The sequence below is a fragment of the Leptidea sinapis genome, chromosome 6 (assembly GCF_905404315.1).
Source record: "Leptidea sinapis chromosome 6, ilLepSina1.1, whole genome shotgun sequence".
In the NCBI taxonomy this organism is placed as follows: domain Eukaryota; kingdom Metazoa; phylum Arthropoda; class Insecta; order Lepidoptera; family Pieridae; genus Leptidea; species Leptidea sinapis.
In genome coordinates, this window is record NC_066270.1 from 15,982,565 (window position 1) to 16,004,728 (window position 22,164).

The following is a 22,164-nucleotide window of genomic DNA, read 5'->3' on the forward strand; positions in this document are numbered from 1 at the left end:
GCAAAGTTTCTGCGTCTTAAAACAGAAATATTCTCTTACTAAGGGAGGAACTCAATATAAGAAGACCCCTGAGGCTTTGAAGCATCAGGGCAGCCAAATAGGCTAGGATTTAGAAGAAGAATTAAACATACACGATTCATGAAACTAACGCAACTAAAATATAGTATTTTCATTGACTAACGCGAGTGTTTAAAGGATTAAAACGCGTAATTGTAACTGTGTTTTTGCATTAGATTTTTGCGTAAAAGCTACATTTTAAAACTAAGTTGCGTAAAAGATCTCCAGACCTTTCCAGATCTGGGACTTTTGTTTGACTGGAACTAATGTTTTCAGGGGGACAGTCTCCCTGAAAACGAGATCAGAAAATGTCTTGAAACGTCGGGTTAACTAAAATAAAAATAAAAATGTATCTTTTAAACAAAAATCTAATGTTAAAAACACAGTAACAATTACACGCGTTTTAATCATTAACTAAAAAAAGGACGATTCTACTGCCATGTCAAATGAATTTCTTGCTGGAATGTATTGGGAATTTATAAACAAAGAAATATCGTGATCAAAAACTTCTATTCAAACAAAACAAATCTTATAACTATATTTACAATATTATTATTACATTAAATTAAAACTATCACTACGGGGAAGTGTACCAAGAATACTGGCAGCATTCCCGCGTTAGATTGCTAGACTGATCCGTTGACCGAAACAGCTGCCAGAGCTACGGTTTCCGCGCCTCTGGACCCGACAGTCCAAGTATCTCAACCCCAAACGGCATACAGAATCTGTTAATATTCTTCTTTTTTGCTGTTTTTGGCACAAAAAACCATTTATTAAGAATGGTATTCCTGCGCGCGTTCTTTGCATTAAGATAATAATAATAATGTCTACTTACTAGATAACACCTTAATTGTTTGTAAAAAGAGCTGTGGATTGCTGTCGTCAACTCACTTAGTCTATGCTAAACGTTTGTAGCAATATTACGAAATTTAACTACTAGGTTTTGTATAAAACATGCCTTCGTGTACGTGGGTGACACTGAAAGTTTTTAGAACTGGCCAGTTAGAAACATTGATTATGAAAACTTTTTTTCAATTTCAATTATAAAACTCTTTGGTAACCTAATGTAGTATATTGCATTCATTTGTCATTTGTTTTTGTGAATTGGCGGCAAATCTAAAACCTAACGCGAGAAAATTGATTCAATTATTTATTATGACTTTCGTTGTGGGCTTACTCAACAAAAAAGCTATGATAGGCTGCGATTAGAATTTCTTAATGAAGCCCCATCTCGAACCTCTATTTACAATTAGTTTAACGAGTTTATGCGTGGACGTAGCAATCTCAATGATGATCCGCGTGAGGGACGTTCTTTAACAGCGACTACTGAAGATAACATCAGTGCTGTGCGACGCACGATAGAGGAATATAAGAGAGTGACCTAGCAGCAGATACCAGCAAGCCTAGGCATTGGTATGAGTCAAGTTCAAAAATATTACACGAATATTTAGGCGTCAGGAAGCCTTGTACCCGATGGATTCCCCATACTTTAACCGATGACCAGAGACACCTTCGCATAGACTGGTGTCGCCAAATGTTAGGTAAGTTCAGCGGCGGTGACACAAAAGCTGTATTTTTCATCGTCACAGGTGATGAAAGCTGGATATTGCTACGAACCCGAAACCAAAAGACCATCAGCTCAGTGGGTGTTTCCTTTCGAGGATCGGCCAACTAAGGTAAAGAAAGGAAGAAGTCAAGGAAAAAGATGATGATCATTTCGCGGCATTCGTACTAGAAGATGAAAGGACAGTTACTGAAGTCTGGTATGTCAATCACTGTTTGCCTATTGTCTTGAAAAAAATTCGACAGCAGCGCCCTCGAAGCATGATCCTCCTTCACCACGACAATGCTGACAACGGACTGTTGAATATTTGACTATGGCAGGTGTCGAGATAATGAGTCATCCGCTATTCAGTTCTGACCTGGCACCCTGCGACTCTTATTTATTCCCAAGAACTAAAGAAAAAATTCAAGGTATTCGCTTTACGAGCCCCGTAAATGCGGTGAAAGCATACGAAAATGCCATAGAAGAGACCCCTAAGGAAGAACCGGCGCACTGCTTTTCTCAGTGGTTTCATCGAATGCGGCGATGTCTAGAGAGGAACGGAGATTACTTCGAAAAACAATAAAAGTATTGGCGACTTTCTACATTAAGCCGTTTTTGATTTTCCAAACATTTTCAGTGTTACCTAGGTACATTGTTTTAACATTGTTGTGCATACCGATTTAGTAACTCTCATAACTTAGTATACTATGGTAATAGACGAACCCTGTGTGTAAGTGAGTCTATCATTACATAACCTAGGTGTGAGAAAGAGAAGGAATATACGGTGTTCTGTATTACAAGTCATGTAGTTACATGTTAGAGCAACAATACAACTAAAGAATCATTTCACAGGTACCTAAATACTGATTCGACATATACTACTTTCGTGATGTTTATTTTCGTAGAACATACCCACTAAAATACACACTTCACTGACACACTAACACATGTGTAAAACTAGCACACATGAACAAAAATTTAATTAACCGCTAGTTGCAGAAAGACTCCTTAAAGATAATGTTTCGTTATATCACATGCTATCTTTGACTGTCAAAATGAAAAAGAAAGTGACGATATATTTACTATATATTATGTTGTCAATCGAGGCGATGCATTATCACGATGTCAACTGGCCACTTATACATGATGTGCCAGAACATTTCTATAACCTAGCATGGGGGGTTAGGTCTTCTTATGATGAGCTGAACAACCATTTTATTGAAAAAATAAAAATATACGACCCGGACTGGAAATTTAGGCATTGTGAATAGAGTTTTGAATTGTTTGTAGGTTTTAATGTTGTAGCGGACTCGCAAGAAGCCAAACTAGGTTTTAGAAAATCAAACAAATCGGAAAAGAACGTATTTTGTTAAAGAAAAGTAAGTAACTAGTTTTTTAAATATTTCAATAAAATGGCTGGTACTCGAGTACCTACTACTGTGTGTAGAACGCATTTTTTTTAACTAATTCATCATAAGACTACTTTTTGCCTGATGCTAGGCATGCTACGTATATACAGGCTATATATGCCTAATTTGGGGCAAGATAATTTGTGTAAAAAGTGTGTGTCAATATTATATTATATATTATATTATATTATATTATATTATAAACATTTTATATTAATTTTAGCCCAGTTGGAGGTATCCTTTCGGATAACAGTTAGGTGGATACCATACCGGCGCCTATTTCCGCCGTGTATATGATCGTCAAATTTTAACGGCCGTTTTCAATAACCTATCTATCCTTAGTTTAACTCACGGATACATTGCTGTCACAGTTTAATGACAAGATCTTATCTATCCATAGTTATGTACAATACAGTTACAGCCGCTCCCAACATACTATCTACAGATAGAGATAAATTTCTACCTTCTACTGTCAGTAATTAACTGTCAATAATCTCAAGCTGTCGCAATATACCCGATAAGTCATTCTTATCGCTTTATATTGGGACGCGTGAATAGCAATTTAAATACAAACTTATATCGCTGGTAAGCTATACGTCGCCCCATTGACAGACGGCGTGTACGGATAAGGTGAGTTACCGTCGTTAAGTTTATTAGGACAGAAAAGTCAACGATAGTTACGATTTTTATCTCAAGTAAGAGATAGACTGAATATTGGGAACGGCCGTTATAGTCCAATGCTATCTGTCAATAGGTTATTGAAATGTAAGTAAGCGTAAAAGGATAGATTTGTGTACCTCTAGTAAGTTAAACTAAGGATAGATAGGTTATAGAAAACGGTCGTTAGTCAATATGCCGTCTCTTATAAATTGTGCTATTAATAGGTTGGATGACATTCTGGACAACACTCTAGTTCGACGTAACGTCCCAGCTGCACACCTGGTATATGGCATTCCTCTTACAATCAACGCGTCTATGCATGTTGTGATGCTTTCGTTGCAAAAGCTCCTGAAACTTGGACATCCTATGGTATGGTTTTAAATTTATATTTCATCTTTTTCATATATAAGAGGGGACACGGGTAAGAGGCCCAAGTGATGGAGAGTGGTGAGACAATCCTCCATGGACATCCGCAACAACAGGGGTCAAGATATGCGTTGCCGGCCTTTTAGGTGGGAGTATGTTCTATTCGTGAAGGTCACAAGGTGGCCGTGTGAGGCCAGAAATTTCTTGCAAAAAGCGCTGTTGTAGAATGCCAGACGCCAATGTGATGCGGGTGGTATTTTGCATATTGATGTAATGTCCGGTGGTGGAATTCTAGCACTGTATATTACGAAATAAGCTAGTATGTTTTTATATAAGAGGGGGCAAACAGGCAAGTTTACAAGGCTTGCCTGATAGAAAGTAATAAAACCACCCATGGACATCCGCAATACCAGGGATCACAGATGCGTGGCCGGCCTTTAAGATTGTAGTATGTACTAAGCTTGAAGGTAACTAAGTCGTATGGGTTCGGGGAAACTGGCGTCGGTAATAGATGCCACAGAGTGAATATGCGAGGCTCAACTTGTAGAATGGCAGACATCAACATGATGCGCATTTAATTTCGTATCTTAACGGTTTGTCCGGTCACCGGTGGTATTAATAATTTGTAGTAACGCTCATAATACTCGCTTTTTAGATTGGATCAACTTTTTCGAACTGCATGTTGGAAGCGATCCGAGGTCAAGGGAAGGAAATATACTGGAGAGACAATTTCCAATGTCCAACTGAAGAACAGTACGATCATATGATATTACAAAGTAAGTTTCACTTTATATCTTTGGTTCCCCTTAATAGTAGATAGTTCCATGACTCAGAAACCTATCACGGCTTGAGCTTTTGTTAACTGGTTATTTTACCTTTACAATTAATTACTTAAACATTGCTAGCACCTACCCAGACTTTTGGACGTCTAAAACTGTAGTAATTCTTCGAGGGAGAAAACTTATAACTAAAATACAAATTGGATTTGTAACCAAAATTTATATAACAATGCTATATTATATTATATCAGCTCGATCCATTTGACCGCGTGCAACGTAGAGCAACTCGAATTGTCGGGGACCCAGTGCTCTGTGAACGGCTGGATCAGTTGGCGTTGCGTAGAGATGTCGCTTCATTGTGTGTCTTCTACCGTATTTATCACTGGGAGTGTTCCGAAGTGCTGTTTATCCTGATTCCTGCCGCCAAATTCCACTTGCATACGATCATTAAAGCATAAAGATGGATCTGAATCAGATTAGCTGATTTTTTCAGTTTATAAATATTCTAATAACAGGATGTCTATGTTTCCTGATTCTGGGAAAGCACTAACATGTGAATTAATAAAGCGTGGTTATGACGGTCTGAGTACACTAGAATGATTATTACAACGCTAGACGCATTAAATAAATTCAATCGAGTAATCCAAGTTTATTCTGACGGCGAAATCATTTCACAAAACTTTTTGTTGATGTTCCACCCATGTTCATTGCCTATCTATATTGTAAATTCTTGCATTTGATCGCATACAAAGAGCTAATTGTATCTAATGGTTGTTGTATAATTTATGCGGATGTGATAAATATCGCAACATTTTTAGAGACCGGTCACATGTTTAAGCTTCTTGTTAGCTTGATGTCACTATTTAGCACCAACAAGACGGACTATTCTCACCTCGCCACACTTCTGGGATGTTATTTTCAACTTACTGATGATTACTTGAACATAACCAAAACTGAGGTAAGGTATTTAATTAAGCAAGAATATTATTTCTTTATCGTTATATTCAGTGCCGGATTAGGCAAGCGCGAGGCCCGTAACAAATTCTTTCAAAGAGTCCATGATCTATATTGGAATGTGGTAATAGTCGATTACCGAGTGTGTGACGTGGATTGCCTTAGTAGGAAAAGTTATAGCGTTTCACGTTTTTGTGACATCAAGTAAGTTCAATGTACTACATATTAATAAGTTTCACTAAAAAAATACGCTCAGGCAGAGATTGAATGCGGGGCCCCTCTAGAGCGGGGCCCGTACTAATTGTTAGTCTTGCTACGATGATAATCCGGCACTGTTTATATTAACACACATTAGAATTGCTTACTTTCATCATCATTCCTTTTTCTGGATGAGTATACAGAAAATATTTTTATTGCTTTTGAAAAATACTTCGTTGTCTATTTGCATCTGTTTCATGCTTGTTGGTTTGGTGCCACCGTGTCGATCCAATTGCACGAATCGTGGTCGCGGCGGAATTAATTTTTTTATTAACCCTAAACGTTCAATTAATCTTACTCCAAATAATATAAATTTCGTTTCCAAATTTCGAGAAAATAAAATATATATCTGGTGACTATGAATAAATAGTATAGTAATATAGTTTAATATTTAAATACGTCTCGTACGCCATGGTCAAGGTTACTGGTATGTTAAAACGCCTTGATATGCGTTGATCCCTTTCCATTTTTTGTTATTCAAATACAATACACACACACACACACAGCTTTTACACAATCTCAGTAAATACGCACACAATAAATATTAATTGCTTTTGTATGTATTTGTACCCATGTCTTTTAGTACAATGGTACTTATGTATAATATTTTAATGTAAAAATAATGGATAATCTGTCTATTAAAGGTACATTCGATTATTTTGGCATGGCGAACGGAAAAGTACCAGAGAGAGGCCTACTTAAATCACCAACCTCTTTTCTGGCTGTATAAGTTTTTGGCTGATACGAAGATATAAATCATCCAATTCTAACACGGCGACAGCAAAACGGATAATTAATATACAAAACCACCAAAGAGCATGAACAAAAAGCAAAAACAATATTTTAATCGATAAAGACTCGCGCAAATAGCAAATAAAACATATGAGCTGGCAGACATGCACCAAAAATGTTCAGATTTAACCTTAGAAAGGGACAGCTTACATAAAATCATTAATTCATTTGACAAATGTAGTTCTGAATATGAATGGACTTTAAGTCGAATAAACATACTTGAGTCTGAATTGCTTCAAAAACAAAGCATGGTAACTGTAGATTTAACAAATGAAAGCTCCACTAATAATAAGAATTATATTACAACAAATTCTCATAAAAAGATAAAGAAATATTTAAAAATCAAAAGGTTTATAGCAAAAAGTAGCAAACTCCTTAATAACCAATTCCTAGGCCAAAAATTTTGCAAAATTAGGTCAAAAAACCAAGAGTTGCTGAAAAAATTACAAAAATATAATAAAGAATTAACAGAGTCCCATACAATACATAAAATTGATACAGATATATTAAATAATAAAATATCTTCTCTAGAAACAATGTTGCAAAACATTACTCAAAAATATAATTCAGCGCAGGAGCAAATATCAGAACATATAAAGCAGGCTGATTGCTTAATTAAATTAGGCAATGAAAACATGGAACACTTTGAATCCTTTATAAACAATAATAATATGTGCCACTGCTCCAGTACAACTAATAAACATTCACTAGAAAATTATCAAGACCTAAGTGTATCCTGTAATATAGATATATTATGTATTACAGAACATTGGCGTAAGAGTCATCAGCTCCAGTTTAGTTTTAGAGAACATAAAGTAGTCAGTTCGTTTTGTAGAAGTAGGGCAATACATGGAGGTTCCCTAATTATTATTAATAATAGATTAAAATGTAAAAATAGAAGAGATATTGTTAATCTCTCTATAGAACAACTAATTGAGATAGCTTGTATAGAACTAGAGCAATTTATTATTGTAAGTGTATACCGCCCCCCCACTGCATCATATGAACAATTCCAACATAGAATGGAGGAGGTACTATCAAAATTTAGCAAAACTAGCAAGTCAATTATAGTGTGTGGAGATTTTAATATAAACTTGCTTGAACCTTCGGCCAATTGTACTAGCCTTAAAAATTTATTTCAAAGTTTTAATTTGTTCAATGTATTTTGGGAACCTACTAGAATCACTTCTACAACAGCAACCTGTTTAGATAATATTTTTACAGATGTTACTATTACTAGTAAACTCATAATTAATAATCTTCAGTCCGACCATAGTGGGCAACTTATAAAAGTAAATACAAGATTGGACAATGTCAGACCAAAAAAGGTGACGATTATACCAGTTACGGGTAGCCGTCTTGAGAGGTTTAGAAATAATTTGGTAAATACGATACCATTTTTACACTGTGGTGAAACTGCTAATTTTCACTATAACTTAGTCTTCAATTCCTTCTGTGAGGAATTTGACAGGATTTTTACTCCAGTAACGGTGACAGTAAACAACAAACATAGTTTTAATGATTGGGCAACAATGGGTATCCACAAAAGTCGTAAACGCTTATATGACCTTTATTATGAGAAACATTACAATAATAGTGAAGAATTTAAAATATATGTAAAAAAATACTCCAAGCTTTTTAAAATAGTTTGTCATGAAGCGAAAACACGTTTCATTGCAGATAAAATTAAAAACAGTAATAATAAAGTAAAAGCGACTTGGAGTGTAATTAACAATGAAACTGGTAGATCGAATTGCCGTAACACCTCTATCTGTTTAAATATTAATAATCGCGTTATAAATTCGGAAATAGAAATTGCAAATGAATTTGATAAATACTTCTCCGAAATCCCGATTGTCACGACCAAATACCTTAACGCTTCGCCAAAAGCAGCATATGATATGCTTAAATTACACGTACCAGTATCTTCTACTGACTTGAAATTTAAGTATGTTACAGGTAGCGATATAATAAAAATCTTCAAATTAATTAACCTAAAAAATACAAAAGACCTATGGGGCCATTCGACTAATATTGTTAAATACATACTTGACATTATAGCACCTGAATTAGCAATAATATTTAATGAATGCATAGATGAGGGTGTGTTCCCTGACCTCATGAAATACAGCAAAGTTATACCTTTGTTTAAATCGGGCAGTTCTTTTGACCCTGCTAATTTCAGACCTATTTCAGTGCTGCCTGTTTTTAGTAAAATTTTTGAAAAACTTTTGCTTTAACAGCTACAAATGCATTTTTGTATATTAATGAACAAAAATCAGTTTGGTTTCACTAGGGGTTTATCAACAATTAATGCGGGTACTAGACTCATTGAGCACATCTTTGACGCCTGGGAAGAGTCACAGGATGCATTGGGCATTTTTTGTGATTTGTCAAAAGCATTTGACTGCGTCCACCATGAAACTTTACTCCTAAAACTAAAGCATTATGGAGTGAAAAATAGAGCCCTAAATCTGTTAAAATCATATTTAAGCGAAAGAGTTCAGATAGTCGATGTAAATGGCAAACGGTCTTCGGGTAAACCTGTGCGAATAGGTGTTCCACAGGGTTCTATTCTCGGTCCTTTCTTGTTTCTTATATATATTAACGATCTACCGTTTGTGGTAGATGATAGCCATGAGATTGTATTGTTTGCTGATGATACTTCACTTATTTTTAAAGTGAAGCGACGTGCGGATATTGATGACGAGGTAAGCAATGCACTCTCAAAGATAGTGCGTTGGTTTGAGACGAATAATCTGCACTTAAACAGTAAAAAAACAAAGTGTTTACGGTTCATTACACCAAACACAGCGGAGGTACAAACCAACGTACTTATAAATGACCAGAGATTAGAACTTGTGGACACTACGGTCTTCCTGGGTATCACGTTAGATAAAAAGCTTCAGTGGGGTCCACATATTACCCATCTAGCAGATAGACTCAGCTCTGCGGCATATGCAGTTAGAAAGATTAGAGAGTACACGAATGTTGCGACCGCTAGATTAGTGTACTTTAGTTATTTTCACAGCATCATGACGTACGGTATATTACTATGGGGTCATGCTGCTGACATTGATATAGTGTTTGCTCTGCAAAAGAGAGCTGTTCGTGCTATATATCAGCTTGGTTATAGACAGTCTCTCAAAGAAAAATTTAAAGAAATAAATATTATTGTCAGTACATTTATGAAAATTTAATATATGTTCACAAAAATCGTCACCTTTTTGCTCTTAATAGTGATTTTCATTATTATAACACTAGAAATAAGGGATTGCTTGTAACTAATTCTAGTAGGCTTCATAAGATACATAATAGCTTTAAGGGTAAATGTATACACTTCTACAATAAAGTCCCAGCCACTGTTCAGGCATTGTCTATAAATAAATTTAAATGTTTTATAAAAAAATGGCTCTGTCGTAAATCCTATTACTCCACTGCTGAATATCTAAATGATCGGACAGCCTGGGACTAGATTGTGATTATTTTATAGCAACTGTACAATATTGTATATTTTTATTGAAAAGAGCGCAAAAAAAAAGAATGCTGGGAGAGTTTCTTGCGCCGCTTCTTCTCTCTCAGAGCGCCATTTGTTTCCGAAGCGGTAGTAGTATCTAGTAGTATAAGAAATGACATCAAAAAGAATTCTAAAGGAATCAATTTTGAGAAAATAAATGCCTTTTATGCCTTTTTATGCCTTTTATACGATCTGCTTAATACAATTACAATTCTATTTTTCAGGCATTGGAAGAATGGTCAAGTACAGACACAAATCAAGTAAGTATAAGTTTACACATCATTATTTGGGCCTTCCATAGCAGTAAAAAAATGCATATCAGGCCTTGAGGGGTGTTGGATAAACAGTAAGAATGAGTTTGAAACTCTTTGGAACCAAAAAAGTCAATACTGGCTAGTAAGGCTACAAAATATATTATATATTTTTGTAAGCTTTTATATTACTAACGACATTCGATTATATGTTTGTTTTACTCCAAATATTGCAATTTGTCTTTTCGTACAGCGTTTATTTAACGGGATGAACTCAACTGGCGATGAGTTCAGACCATTACAATGTAGTTATCCTCAGGATTCTTTGTATTTGGAACCCAAAAATTCTATGCACGTTATAATTGCGGTTGTCACTTTGCGATTTAAGATGTTAACTCTCATTAGTATAGGAATTTCACTAGCTCCGGCGCCGTTCAATACAAACACTTAAGCGGAACGTTTATTAGGCCTTGTTCAGATTTTAGAATTGTAAAACAACATACAGTTGCGCTAAGGAAAAGGTGAACTGTAGCTCCAACAAAAGTCATCAGTAAAAAAATCAAAATCAGGCTAAGTTCTCGGTAAGTTCCTCGACCAAGTACTAACCAATCGCCGAATGAGTTTCTTGCTACTTCTTCTCATTAGCTCAACCCTTTACGAAGTAGCAGTAGATTCAATGCGAAAAAAATATATAATAAGTGTCATTTCCTTGACCTACATGAATAAAGTTATTTTGATTTTGAAAGGAAATTTCGGTACCTGAATGCAAATGAAATATTCTGTGTCGGACTCTTTTGATTTTTTCGCTTATTGTTGTCAGATTAGTATACTGTGGCTCTGTCTGCGGTTTATGATCAAGCGTTTTTGAGCATTTTTGGAGTAGCACTAACAAAAGCAAAAATATAAAAAAAGACACACAGATATGATGTTGATATTGTCTTTAATTGAAAAAAAATTTCCTCTTAATACTTGCACATTACTGCGTCACGGTGGAAAATGGCGGCGCTGTAGTGGGTAGCCGCTAGTCGACATTCTGCAAGGAACTTCTCCTCTTCTCCAACTTACATGTTTACAGGAGGTACATTACTGACTTTATGTTATATCTTCTTCTTCGCGTGCTTCTCCGACTATTGAATCATTTTTGTAAAATCAACTTTGTTCTTCGCGGGGCGAAATATTTCTGCCGCACTCGCGATTCCTGTCCACTCTAGGATGTTGCGTAGCCAAGGCTTTTTTCTGCGCACGACGCCTCTTCTTCAGGCAACTTTTCCCTGATTACATGATGAGTTAGTTGTCGGAGTTCGTACCTCTCGTTCCTAAGCACGAGTCCCAAATATGCGACTTTTTGCATGAATTCGCGTTTTTTATTGATATGCCGCAGAACTTCCACATCCGTGACCTTATGAGTCCAACAAAAGGCCAACATACGTCTATATGCCCACATTTGGAGAGCTTCTAAATGTTTCCTGAGGATCTTTTTAATATTCCACGCCTCACATCCGTATAGAAGTATGGGCCAGATGTAACAGCGTAGTAAACGAGTGCGCCAGGAAATCTTAAGACCGCGGTTGTAAAGGTCATTTTACTAAAGGTGCCTCGAGCCAATTCAATTCTGGTCTTAATTTCCTGGTCACTATTGCAGTTCTCATCTAACCACATACCTAAATATTTGTATTTGCGCATATCTTTCTAGTTTTTGGCCTGCTACTGTAATTATGTTATATACGCATTTTATTCAGAGAGCTGGTCAAAACTGTCAATATATCTTCTGCACACAAGGTTGAACACATATAAAATTACATCAACAAATCACAGTTGAGCATTAACAGTGATTGAGAGTTGCTACAAATTATTAATGTTCCAAGTAGTTTTACTACAACCCGAACCATTTAATATTATCTAAGAAATAACCTAATAATTTGTCTTAATTTTTATCGAACAGGCAAGTCAATATTTCTATGAAGATCTGACGGAGGGTAAATTCACTATGCCCATCATACACGCCGCAAAACAAGATGGAGGCGAGGCTGTTTTGGGTATCCTTTTGCAGCAATTATTTTCTCTCGTTTAAATTAAAATAATTTGTGCTTAAAGTCTTCAAGTGAATTAAAATAAATGGAATAAGTATACTTTTATTTATTATGGATGTTTAAAGGTTTTTTGTGGAAATCGGTGCAAAATTTATAAAAATATTACGGTGTTTGAGAAACAATGCATTATATAAAAAACTGGCCACGAGCGAGACAGATTTGGACCGTCGTACAAGATTCACAACAAATATGATTGGGCGGTAATTACTGGAGGTACCGGTTGTCCTCCTAGCTATAATATATTACGAGTCCACGGACGAGTAAAAAAAGAAGGACTTCGCGCCGTGATATTAGCAAGTGAAGCAGCGTTCACAGACGATGAGAATTCTCAAAATGGCCGCCTATCGGCCTGTAGTAGTATAAGTGTGTGCGTGGGGCTATGTATTTACACGTTAATCGGCTTGTTTTGGTGCTACACTATTATGTAAGGTGACACGGAGTCCTTATATTTTTACTAGTCCGTGGTCGAGTCTAAACAAAGATACAGTTTAAAAGTCCTCGCAGGCAATGAAACAAACATCTTAACAGTTTCCTCTCAATATATTCTTGATGATTATATCGTCGCAAGAAAGGCAGAATTACTGAAGCGCCAAAATAGGCATATTGAGTTATATAGATATTCGGAATCAGCGTTTTTTTCTGCGTCGATCAGTATGGGTCCCATAGCGATACGAGCACTATTTTGGCGTTTCAGTAAATGGAGAAAAAGGGGATTTTCATCAGCCAGAGTCCTTAAACGACACTTTTTTTTGGCATTTTATTCGTGCCTGTCACCTAAGTATTTTCGGACTACTTGAAACAAACATAAAAGTTGGTATAAGTATTTTGAATTGAAGTATTTAATAAGTAAGGCTTGTAAGAATATAAGTCTTTCCATTTTTACGCAGGAAGCGGCGTATACGTAATTTTGCCTTCCTGTTATTGAGCAAGTTTTTGACTTTCAGTATCTTTCCTATGAAGTAATATTTTATAAAAGTTATAGAAGTAAAAATAGAAAGCTGGTCAATACGTCATTTACGTCGCTAAAGTAAAAAATATGGAATACTGCAATACTGCAAAACCTGATTAACCCGCACGTACGCCGCGTATCAGTCAGTCTGCTCGACAGAGCCACTGAGAGTGTGTACACGTGTGTCGGTATTTGTAACAACGACATAGATTTTTAATGCATGGAAGATTTTAAAGAAATAGATATTATGAATTTACAGGAAAATGGAAAAGTAACCGCTGAAATTAATTTTATTAACATAGGAATGAATATACAGGATGACCAAAAAAGCTATGAAGGAGAGATTTGTAAAGATAGGAAAACATCTGAAATAAATGAAACAGTACAAAATGAATCGCATATAAGCGAAAACGCCAATTTGGATAATAAGATAAGTGGAGATGAAAAAGATGAGATAAGAACTGACAATCATAAAGATAGTAACCAAGAGAAGCATGAAAATGTTCATGAAAAAAATGATCATGATGAATACATAAAAAATAAGCGGTTGAGACGACAAACAAGAGAGAAGTACGTACTCTTTGTCAGATAATGAAGATTTTGTATGGAGTTCTTCGGCATGGGAACATTCATCATCTGGATCGGTATCCGATGGTACGAAGCAAAGTAAGAAATCAAAGAAGAAAAATTAGAGATCTAAGAAGACTACGAAATCGAAGATTCAAGAAGAGGAGAATGAAGTTTCTGAAGTTGAGGGTAGAGAAAAGAAGAAACAGAAGAACAAAAGAAAACAAAACAAAGCAAAAAAAGATTCCGGGCCAAATGAGTATGTAAATTCTAAAGGAAAAGTTATTACAGCCAAAGAAATGAAACAAAATCACTGTAATTCACAAAATTGCTTTAACGCATGTTACGAAATAACTGATGAAAAGAGAAAAGCGATATTTTTACATTTTTGGGGTTTATCGTCTGAAAGACGTAAAGACTGGTTGGTAAGCCATTCTAAAAAGATGGGTGTAAAAAGAAAGCGAGCAGATACGGCTAAGCGTACCAACACTTTTAATTACTTTATTAACGATGGTGAAGGGCAAGCCCAAGTGTGTCAACAATTTTTGACTTGTACACTAGATCTCAAGAAAAAACATTGTACAATACAGTAAACAACGCATCATTTGGTAGAGCAAAAGAAGATATGCGTGGAAAACACGAACCCCATAATAAAACCCCAAATTCAGTTACCGAAAAGGTACGAACATACATAAAGGAATTACCAGGTTTGCCTTCACGCTACTGCAGGAAAATAGCACAAGAACAGAGAAGAGAAGAAAATAGCAGAGAAGAGACTCAGCTTACAAATGGCAACGCCTATGCTGAAGAAAAACTTTTTAAAATAATATTCAACACTGAATTTAACATTGGATTCCATTTCCCCCGCAAAGATAAGTATCTGAAATGTGCACAATATGAGAATAATAAGAGTTTTGATGAAGAAGAAAAACGGAAATACTTAACTGACAAAGAAGAATCTGCTGAAAGGTTTAGCACATCAAAGTATTCATAATAAAGACAACAGTGTTTTATGCGCATCAGTTGACCTTCAAAAGGTACATGCCCCACGGTAAAAACATGATGCTGTATTACTCGCACAAAGTGGCTGTCTATAATTTAACATTCTATGAACCAGGCACTAGAAACGGGTTCTGCTACACATGGTCAGAAAATACTGGAAAAAGGGGTGCCAATGAGATATCATCAATTTTAGATAAGTACATCAATAATGTGGATCTAAGGGGTACAGTGAAACATTTATTACTATATTGTGACTTGTGACATTTCCGGGGCAAAATAAAAATAAGATAGTATTAACATGTTTAAATGAAATTCTTAAGAAGTGTAACACTCTTCTATCAATTTAAATAAATTATTTGCTCCCGGGGCATACCTCCATGCCGGTCAACTCTATGCACTCCATTATAGATAAAAGCTTATGAGGCATTATAGTGTGGGCACCGTCGCAGTGGAGCACAATTTTTACTATGTCTAGGAAGTCACCAAGACCATATACCACCAATTATGCTGATTTTAACAAATGGGACACAGTTGCTGAAAAATATTTTAACCGGAAAAATTAGCAATTTGAGGACAGTAACATTTAAGAAATCGGTGGCAAATATGGCTTTTGCGAAATGCTCTATGAATCCGGATGCGCAAACAGAACAAATAGAGATAGTGAAGAAAAATAACCTACAGCTTAAACCATGCTACAAAGTAATGCAACAATTTGCAAAAAGAAATACACCGATCTGAACAAATTGTGCTCAAATAATGTGATATCAACTGTGTATCATACGGAATATCGAAGTATGAATAATGATCCCAAAGTTTAAAACTGCTTGGCTGAAACAGACGAGGAAGATGAAGTATAGGCTTAAGATTGAAATGGATCCAACTCACCATTTGCTATTTTATACTGGTTTTTTAAATACCGTCGAAAAAGTTTATTAGTTAATGAAGATTGTATTGATTAGAAATTTATTTTATTTTATTTTTAAATGTCAAAGACTGAAAGAAACGTTGATTCTCATTTTTTTTATTTCAGTAGTTGATATTTTTTTGTAATAGGTAGGTACTTAGATACCAATCTCTAAGATTTTAATATTGTTAAAAAAAATACGAATTAACAGCTGTATTTTAATTTATTTCACGAAACTATTTCCCTCTTAACTCAAATAGGAGGCCTTTGCCCAGCTATACTTTACACACTTTACTCTTACACATTAGTAATATATAGAGTATACGTTGTTAATTATGGTTCAAGTAACTTTAATTTTGGAACTACAGTATTTAAGTAGCTCTTATTGTGTATTTACTGAAGTTTTAAGTAGTTTTACTACTTGTTGTTATTAGTTGTGACTAGACAAAAGTAATTATCTCTTACGTCTTTTTACTCGAAAAAACTAAAACAATAACCTACCTTTATGGATTTTTAGTGATTCAACATAATGAGCCGATCACTTTTTAAGTTGTTTAAACATGATGAAACCAGACTTGTAAAAGTCCTTCCAGTAATTTAAGATTACGAACATTACATTATTGTTATAGTTCCAGATAATTTGTCGTTTTCCAATTTATATGCGAAAGAGTTATAAGTAATTTTGATTGCTAGAAATATTTGAATCAAATGGCGGTTAAGAAATTTTGATTTACTGTAAATTGAAGTCATTTTTACTTAAGTGCCACTATATCACAAACCAACAGTCCAATTAATATGGTTTGTACTTCTGGACATAGAAAATGATAAATTAATAAAAGTTTACCTTGACGTCATCGAAATTCGTGTGCTGGGAAAAAAGTTATGAATTAAAAACGAAAAAAAAAAACTTTAAACAGCTTTTTCTCGAAATGGTCATTTGGAGCTTCAGTAAATTTACTGAAGACTTTCCTGCGACGAATTATATTTACATAGAGCCACATAAGTTAATTTGCTAGAAACTGTGATAACCAGGAACAAGCATACAGTTATTACGCCTACTACTCGGCAAATCGAGTTTGTGTGGTAAAGGTTACTATTTTAACATAAATTACTTCCGTAAAGATACCACAGATTGGGAATGGAGCGACCTCCCTCAGGCTATTAAATAATAAATTTTATTGTACGATATTATAACCATATTTTTTAAAAAAAAGAGAAGCCCGCTTCTCTGCAAGTCTGACGTCCGCAAGTCTTTTTCATATGGGTGGTAGTTTTTGACTTTCAATAATTGATATTTTTTTTTTTTTAGAATATTTATTTAAAATACAATATAGTTATAGCTTACAATATAATAACACACACTTAAACTTTAGGAAGCTTATCTGTGTGTGAAGCCGCTTAGAATTAAATTACATAATATTTAAAAAGAAAACAACAATTACTTTCAATTAATACAGTTATTACAAGATGTTAACTTACAATTTTAAACAAAGTAGTATAGAAATCATTAAAATGCAAAACAAAAAATAATTATCAACTAAATGTTAGTAATTACAAATTAGTTGTCTACTTAGCTTACCGCAGATACAATTATATTAATGAAGGATTTTGTAAAAAGTACTTTTTTAACGATGACTTATATTTATTTTTATTTATATATAATTTTTGAATCTCTAAGGGAGTCTCGTTTAAGTATAGAGGAATGACGTAGTTGTTTGCTCTGGTGCCATATATATTTGTAGATTTAGGTAATTTAAATGACATGTTTGTTCCTGTAAATTGTCTTAGATGAGGCAGTCTTTGAATTTCTCGAAGGAATTTAGATTCATTTATATCTGACAATATACGGAATTTCACTTTATCAAAGACATTTATAACCTTGCAATGTTTAAATAGTGCAAGATCCGTATTTTCTTTGTGTTTATAAAAATAATTTGGAACGATAGTTTTAAGAATTCTTTTTTGTAATTTGTATATATCCTCTAAATATGACTTGTACGTCCTTTCGTAACTGCTTAGTCCGTAGTTTATAACGGAATCCGCCAGAGCCATATATAATAATCTTAGGGCACTATAAGGTAACTTATATTTTAAATATGCAAGTTTACAAAGCACCGATCTCAATTTAGCACAAACATGGTTTTTTTGAGGTCCCCAATTGAGTCTATTATCAATCACAAGCCCAAGGTATGAGTATTCTTGTACATTTTCTATTTTAATACAACCATACGTCTGTATTGGATTGTGGAAACAACGGTGGTGGTGGGCGATAATAGCGGGTTCATTTTGTGTTTTATGATGAGACGAATGTACATACATTAGTTTAGTTTTGTCAATATTAATAACCAATCCGACATCATGAGCCCACATACACATATTATTGAAATCTGATTGCATATCATATCCTAATTTGGATAAAAACATTTGAATTTGAAAAGAGTGGCAATGAGTTCCTTACAAAACTCAACCATTTCAATGTGGTCGTTATTGGTAATAAGTATAACTTTTAATATTCGTAAGTTTAATTTCTTTGATGTAAATGAATGAAGTGATACTGATTCAAGGAAATCTTAAATCTATATTATTACTTAGCCGATGTAGCTGTTGAGGCTTAGTTATACGAAAGCCTCAACACCCTGACAATATTAAGACTTTCGTAATGGGCCCAACTGGATGCATCTAGCCAGCTAATGGAGGTTTGTTGTCTCTCTTCGTCGAAAGCTGGTCGAAATAAAATTAAAAAAGAAGTCTTCAAAGAAATAAAAAAATATTCTTCTACACTTTTTAAATCGGTGGTAATATTAAAAGCGCACTAGGCAAAAGCAAATTTCTACGCATAAAGATTCTTTATTTGAAATTGACTTTTATTTTATACATATATTAATTTAAAATAAACGTTTACAAAATGCCTTAACTCTTACGAAAGATATTCTCCGTCAACGAACCACTGATATAAGTCTTAAGAAACAATGTGTGTTGCTACTGGAGGAGCTTGGCAGTCTGCAGTATACGAAAAACAAAATATTACAACTTGAACGAACGATTCGTATAGAGGTAAGGTAGACCTCATGTTTTATATGTATAACATTTAGGATACTTCGAAATTTCAAACTTCATCGGCCTTAAAAATAAACTTGGTATAAAGTTATAACTGGTAATAAACCAAGAATATACTAAATATTTATAAATATATATTTGCTTATGATTGGTTTATTCGGACGTATGCGATTGCCGCGTTTATTTACAAGGCTGTTTGACATTCGGAAAACTTCAAAATTATTATTGTTTTGACAGTGTTCAGTGTGGTCAGCGATATCTAAGTCAACATTTTGTATATCATGTATAATATTAGTATAATATGTATATATTTTATAAAAAATTATATAGCCATATATTAAAACTATGTAGATAAATTTTAGATTTTCGGATTTAAAATAAATAAAATGATTTATTATTTTTTGCAAAATTATTATAATAAATTATAAACATAAAAGTTAATAATTTACGTAGTTTATGATCTTTTTTATCAGACGGAAAGAATTAGGGTTATTTCAATGTCATTTATAGGCGCTTTTAAATTGAAGTGATCGCTACTGCCATAGACAATTTGGCAGATGAGACGCTAATGCACTTGTTTTTACTTAAAAATGAAAAAGGGGAGTTATGTGAAACTGATACGGAGGGTTATAACGATTTACTAAAAAGAAAAACAATAGTAGAGCACAATGTACATACACTTCACTATCAATATATGAATGAAGCGTGTTAGGCTGCGACCGCGTCGCGCGATTCAAGTTGGCCGTTCGACAGCGCGACTTGGTCATAACAGTGTCGCCACGCAATTCTATGGACGCAGTTGGAAGCATATAAAGATGGCCGATACGTCATGCCATTTTCAATCAAAACGAGATATTGTTAGAATGAAGAAAGAAGATAGAAGAAAGAACCCCATGTAAGGCACATAAAGAGCACATTATTATATTTGACAATAATTTGTAAAGGCATTTTATAAAACAGGTCCAAAAACTGTTGAATAACTTTTTTCCAAGTTGCAGATAAATTGTCCGACATATTGTGGGTGTAAGCTGGGGATGTCGCGGTCGCTGACATTTGAATGCTTTAGCATTTATAATGCTATATAAATTACGTGTCACGTTGTTTTTCCGCGATGGACTCCTAAACTAATGAACGGGTTTTAATGAAACAGCTTGAGAGATTATTTCGATGTGGGACCCATAATTAATTTTAGTTTTCAATATTTGTTTTGTATGGACATATTTTCTGTGAGAGAATTTATTGACACACGATTTGACAGTTTTGCTATGAATAGGAAGCATATTTTACGAAATAATTCTTAATGTTATAAAATACTATTGACAAATTCTTAAAAAAAACAGTACTTAATTATTTATTATGTACAGAACAGCTACTGTCGGGTCAGCTAGTATATTATCTTAATATATAAAAATTACGTGACACGTTGTTTGTCCGCGATGGACTCCAAAACTAATGAACGGATTTTAATGGGGATTACTTTATGGAGTGCAGTTTAGTCGAACTTGAGAGATAGGGTAGTTTTTATTTTGTTTTGGACCCATAATTATTTTTATTTCCAATATTTGTTTTGTATTGACATATTTTCTGTGAGAGAATTCATTGACGTAATATGCCAGTTCTGCTGTGAAACAATTTCATTATAACAACAGAGAGCTTTTTTTACGAAATAATTCTTGATGTTTTGAAATATTATTGGCAAATATATAATAAAACAGTTTTTTTTATAATCTACAGAACAACATATGTCGGGTCAGCTAGTACTATATAAATTAATATCCCTACGTAATAAAATAAACAAATAAACTGATATTAAATGCGTAAAACACTTAAATATAGTTTTAGTAAGAAATTTAGACTTTCAAAACTAAACAGTTATTATGACATGTGCTAGCATCGGTCATGCAATAATTGAAAAAAATATTATTCACTTGTGCAAAATCTTAGAATGTCGGTAGTTGCGTATCCTATTGTTATTACATTATTTCATTAATTTTGTTCACAGATTGAAAACTTCGGCGGAAATCCAGAACTATCTTCGCTTCTAGACGAGTTGGCTTCTAACATCTAAGATTTATTGTATTATTATTACTAATTATATTATATCTTCATGGTTTATTCCTTTATTTATTTATTATTACAAGGAAACATAACAAACACATCACAAAAAATTAACAATATAGGAAGAGATTTAAAATATAAATATTGATGAGTCCTAACACATGTTTAACAGATACAATAATAACAAAGAGAACAATCAAACATTCACAGAAATAATTAATTTGATTATGCGCATAAATACAAAAAAAAATAATTAAAGTTGGGGCAACGATAACAAAGATTTCAATTTTAATTGTAAACCGGGTTTTGTAAAACATAGCAGGGGAGCACGAAAATATGTCGATGTCAAGAAAACAATTATTATAAGATTTACACATCCTGTGTAATGGCGCGCGAAACACAATGTTTGTTGTTGGGGACGGTAGCTCAAAAGTAATGCATGAGCGGAGAGACCTGGCTGGGACGTGAAAGCATACGAGACTGAGGAGCTCAGAAAAAGTCAGCTCACCAGTACATATCTTCTTTAAAGTTACACAGTCTGTTATAGCGCGGCGCTGACATAGCTAATGAAAGTTATATTCAAGCAACAAATCATTATAGTGGGCTCGGTTTCCTTTAATACGATAATTTAATGTGCGTAAGAACTTCTTTTGAACAGTCTCGACTCTTTCTTCGTGGATCGAGTAAAAAGAATTCTATATTGGGCTTGCATATTCTAGTTGGGGCCGCACGAGGGACTTATATAGATATATGTCAGTATACTTGTCCTTGAATTGCTTGGATACACGTGCTATGAAGCCTAGCATCAGATCTTTGATAGTAGAAACGGACGTCAGCTGTTGATTTCCGAGCTTAAAATGAGTCGTAATAATATTTTTATTTCTGGCTAGATTATGGGTACCACAACGGCGCCTATTTCTGCCGTGAAGCAGTAATCTGTAAGCATTA

The 22,164-nt window shown here is 34.3% G+C and overlaps 1 protein-coding gene across 5 annotated transcripts in view; it reads left to right on the forward strand.

The window, feature by feature from the left end:
* The window catches only part of LOC126964841 (terpene synthase-like), a 36,390-nt gene extending 15,117 nt beyond the window's left edge, over positions 1-21,273 (forward strand). For 4 of the 5 annotated variants that reach the window (XR_007729433.1, XR_007729431.1, XR_007729434.1 and 1 more), the window contains 7 exons: positions 3,897-4,041; positions 4,694-4,814; positions 5,636-5,775; positions 10,563-10,598; positions 12,532-12,625; positions 19,028-19,155; positions 21,161-21,273. Coding sequence is in view for 1 of the 5 variants with exons in the window: in XM_050808158.1 (XP_050664115.1) it covers positions 3,897-4,041; positions 4,694-4,814; positions 5,636-5,775; positions 10,563-10,598; positions 12,532-12,625; positions 19,028-19,155; positions 21,161-21,226 (730 nt within the window). In the remaining 4 variants the exon portion in view is untranslated. Of the gene's footprint in view, positions 1-2,893; positions 2,983-3,896; positions 4,042-4,693; positions 4,815-5,635; positions 5,776-10,562; positions 10,599-12,531; positions 12,626-19,027; positions 19,156-21,160 lie in introns of all 5 variants that reach the window. The other variant, XR_007729432.1, reaches the window with a different exon arrangement.
* The last annotated feature ends 891 nt before the right edge of the window (positions 21,274-22,164 follow it).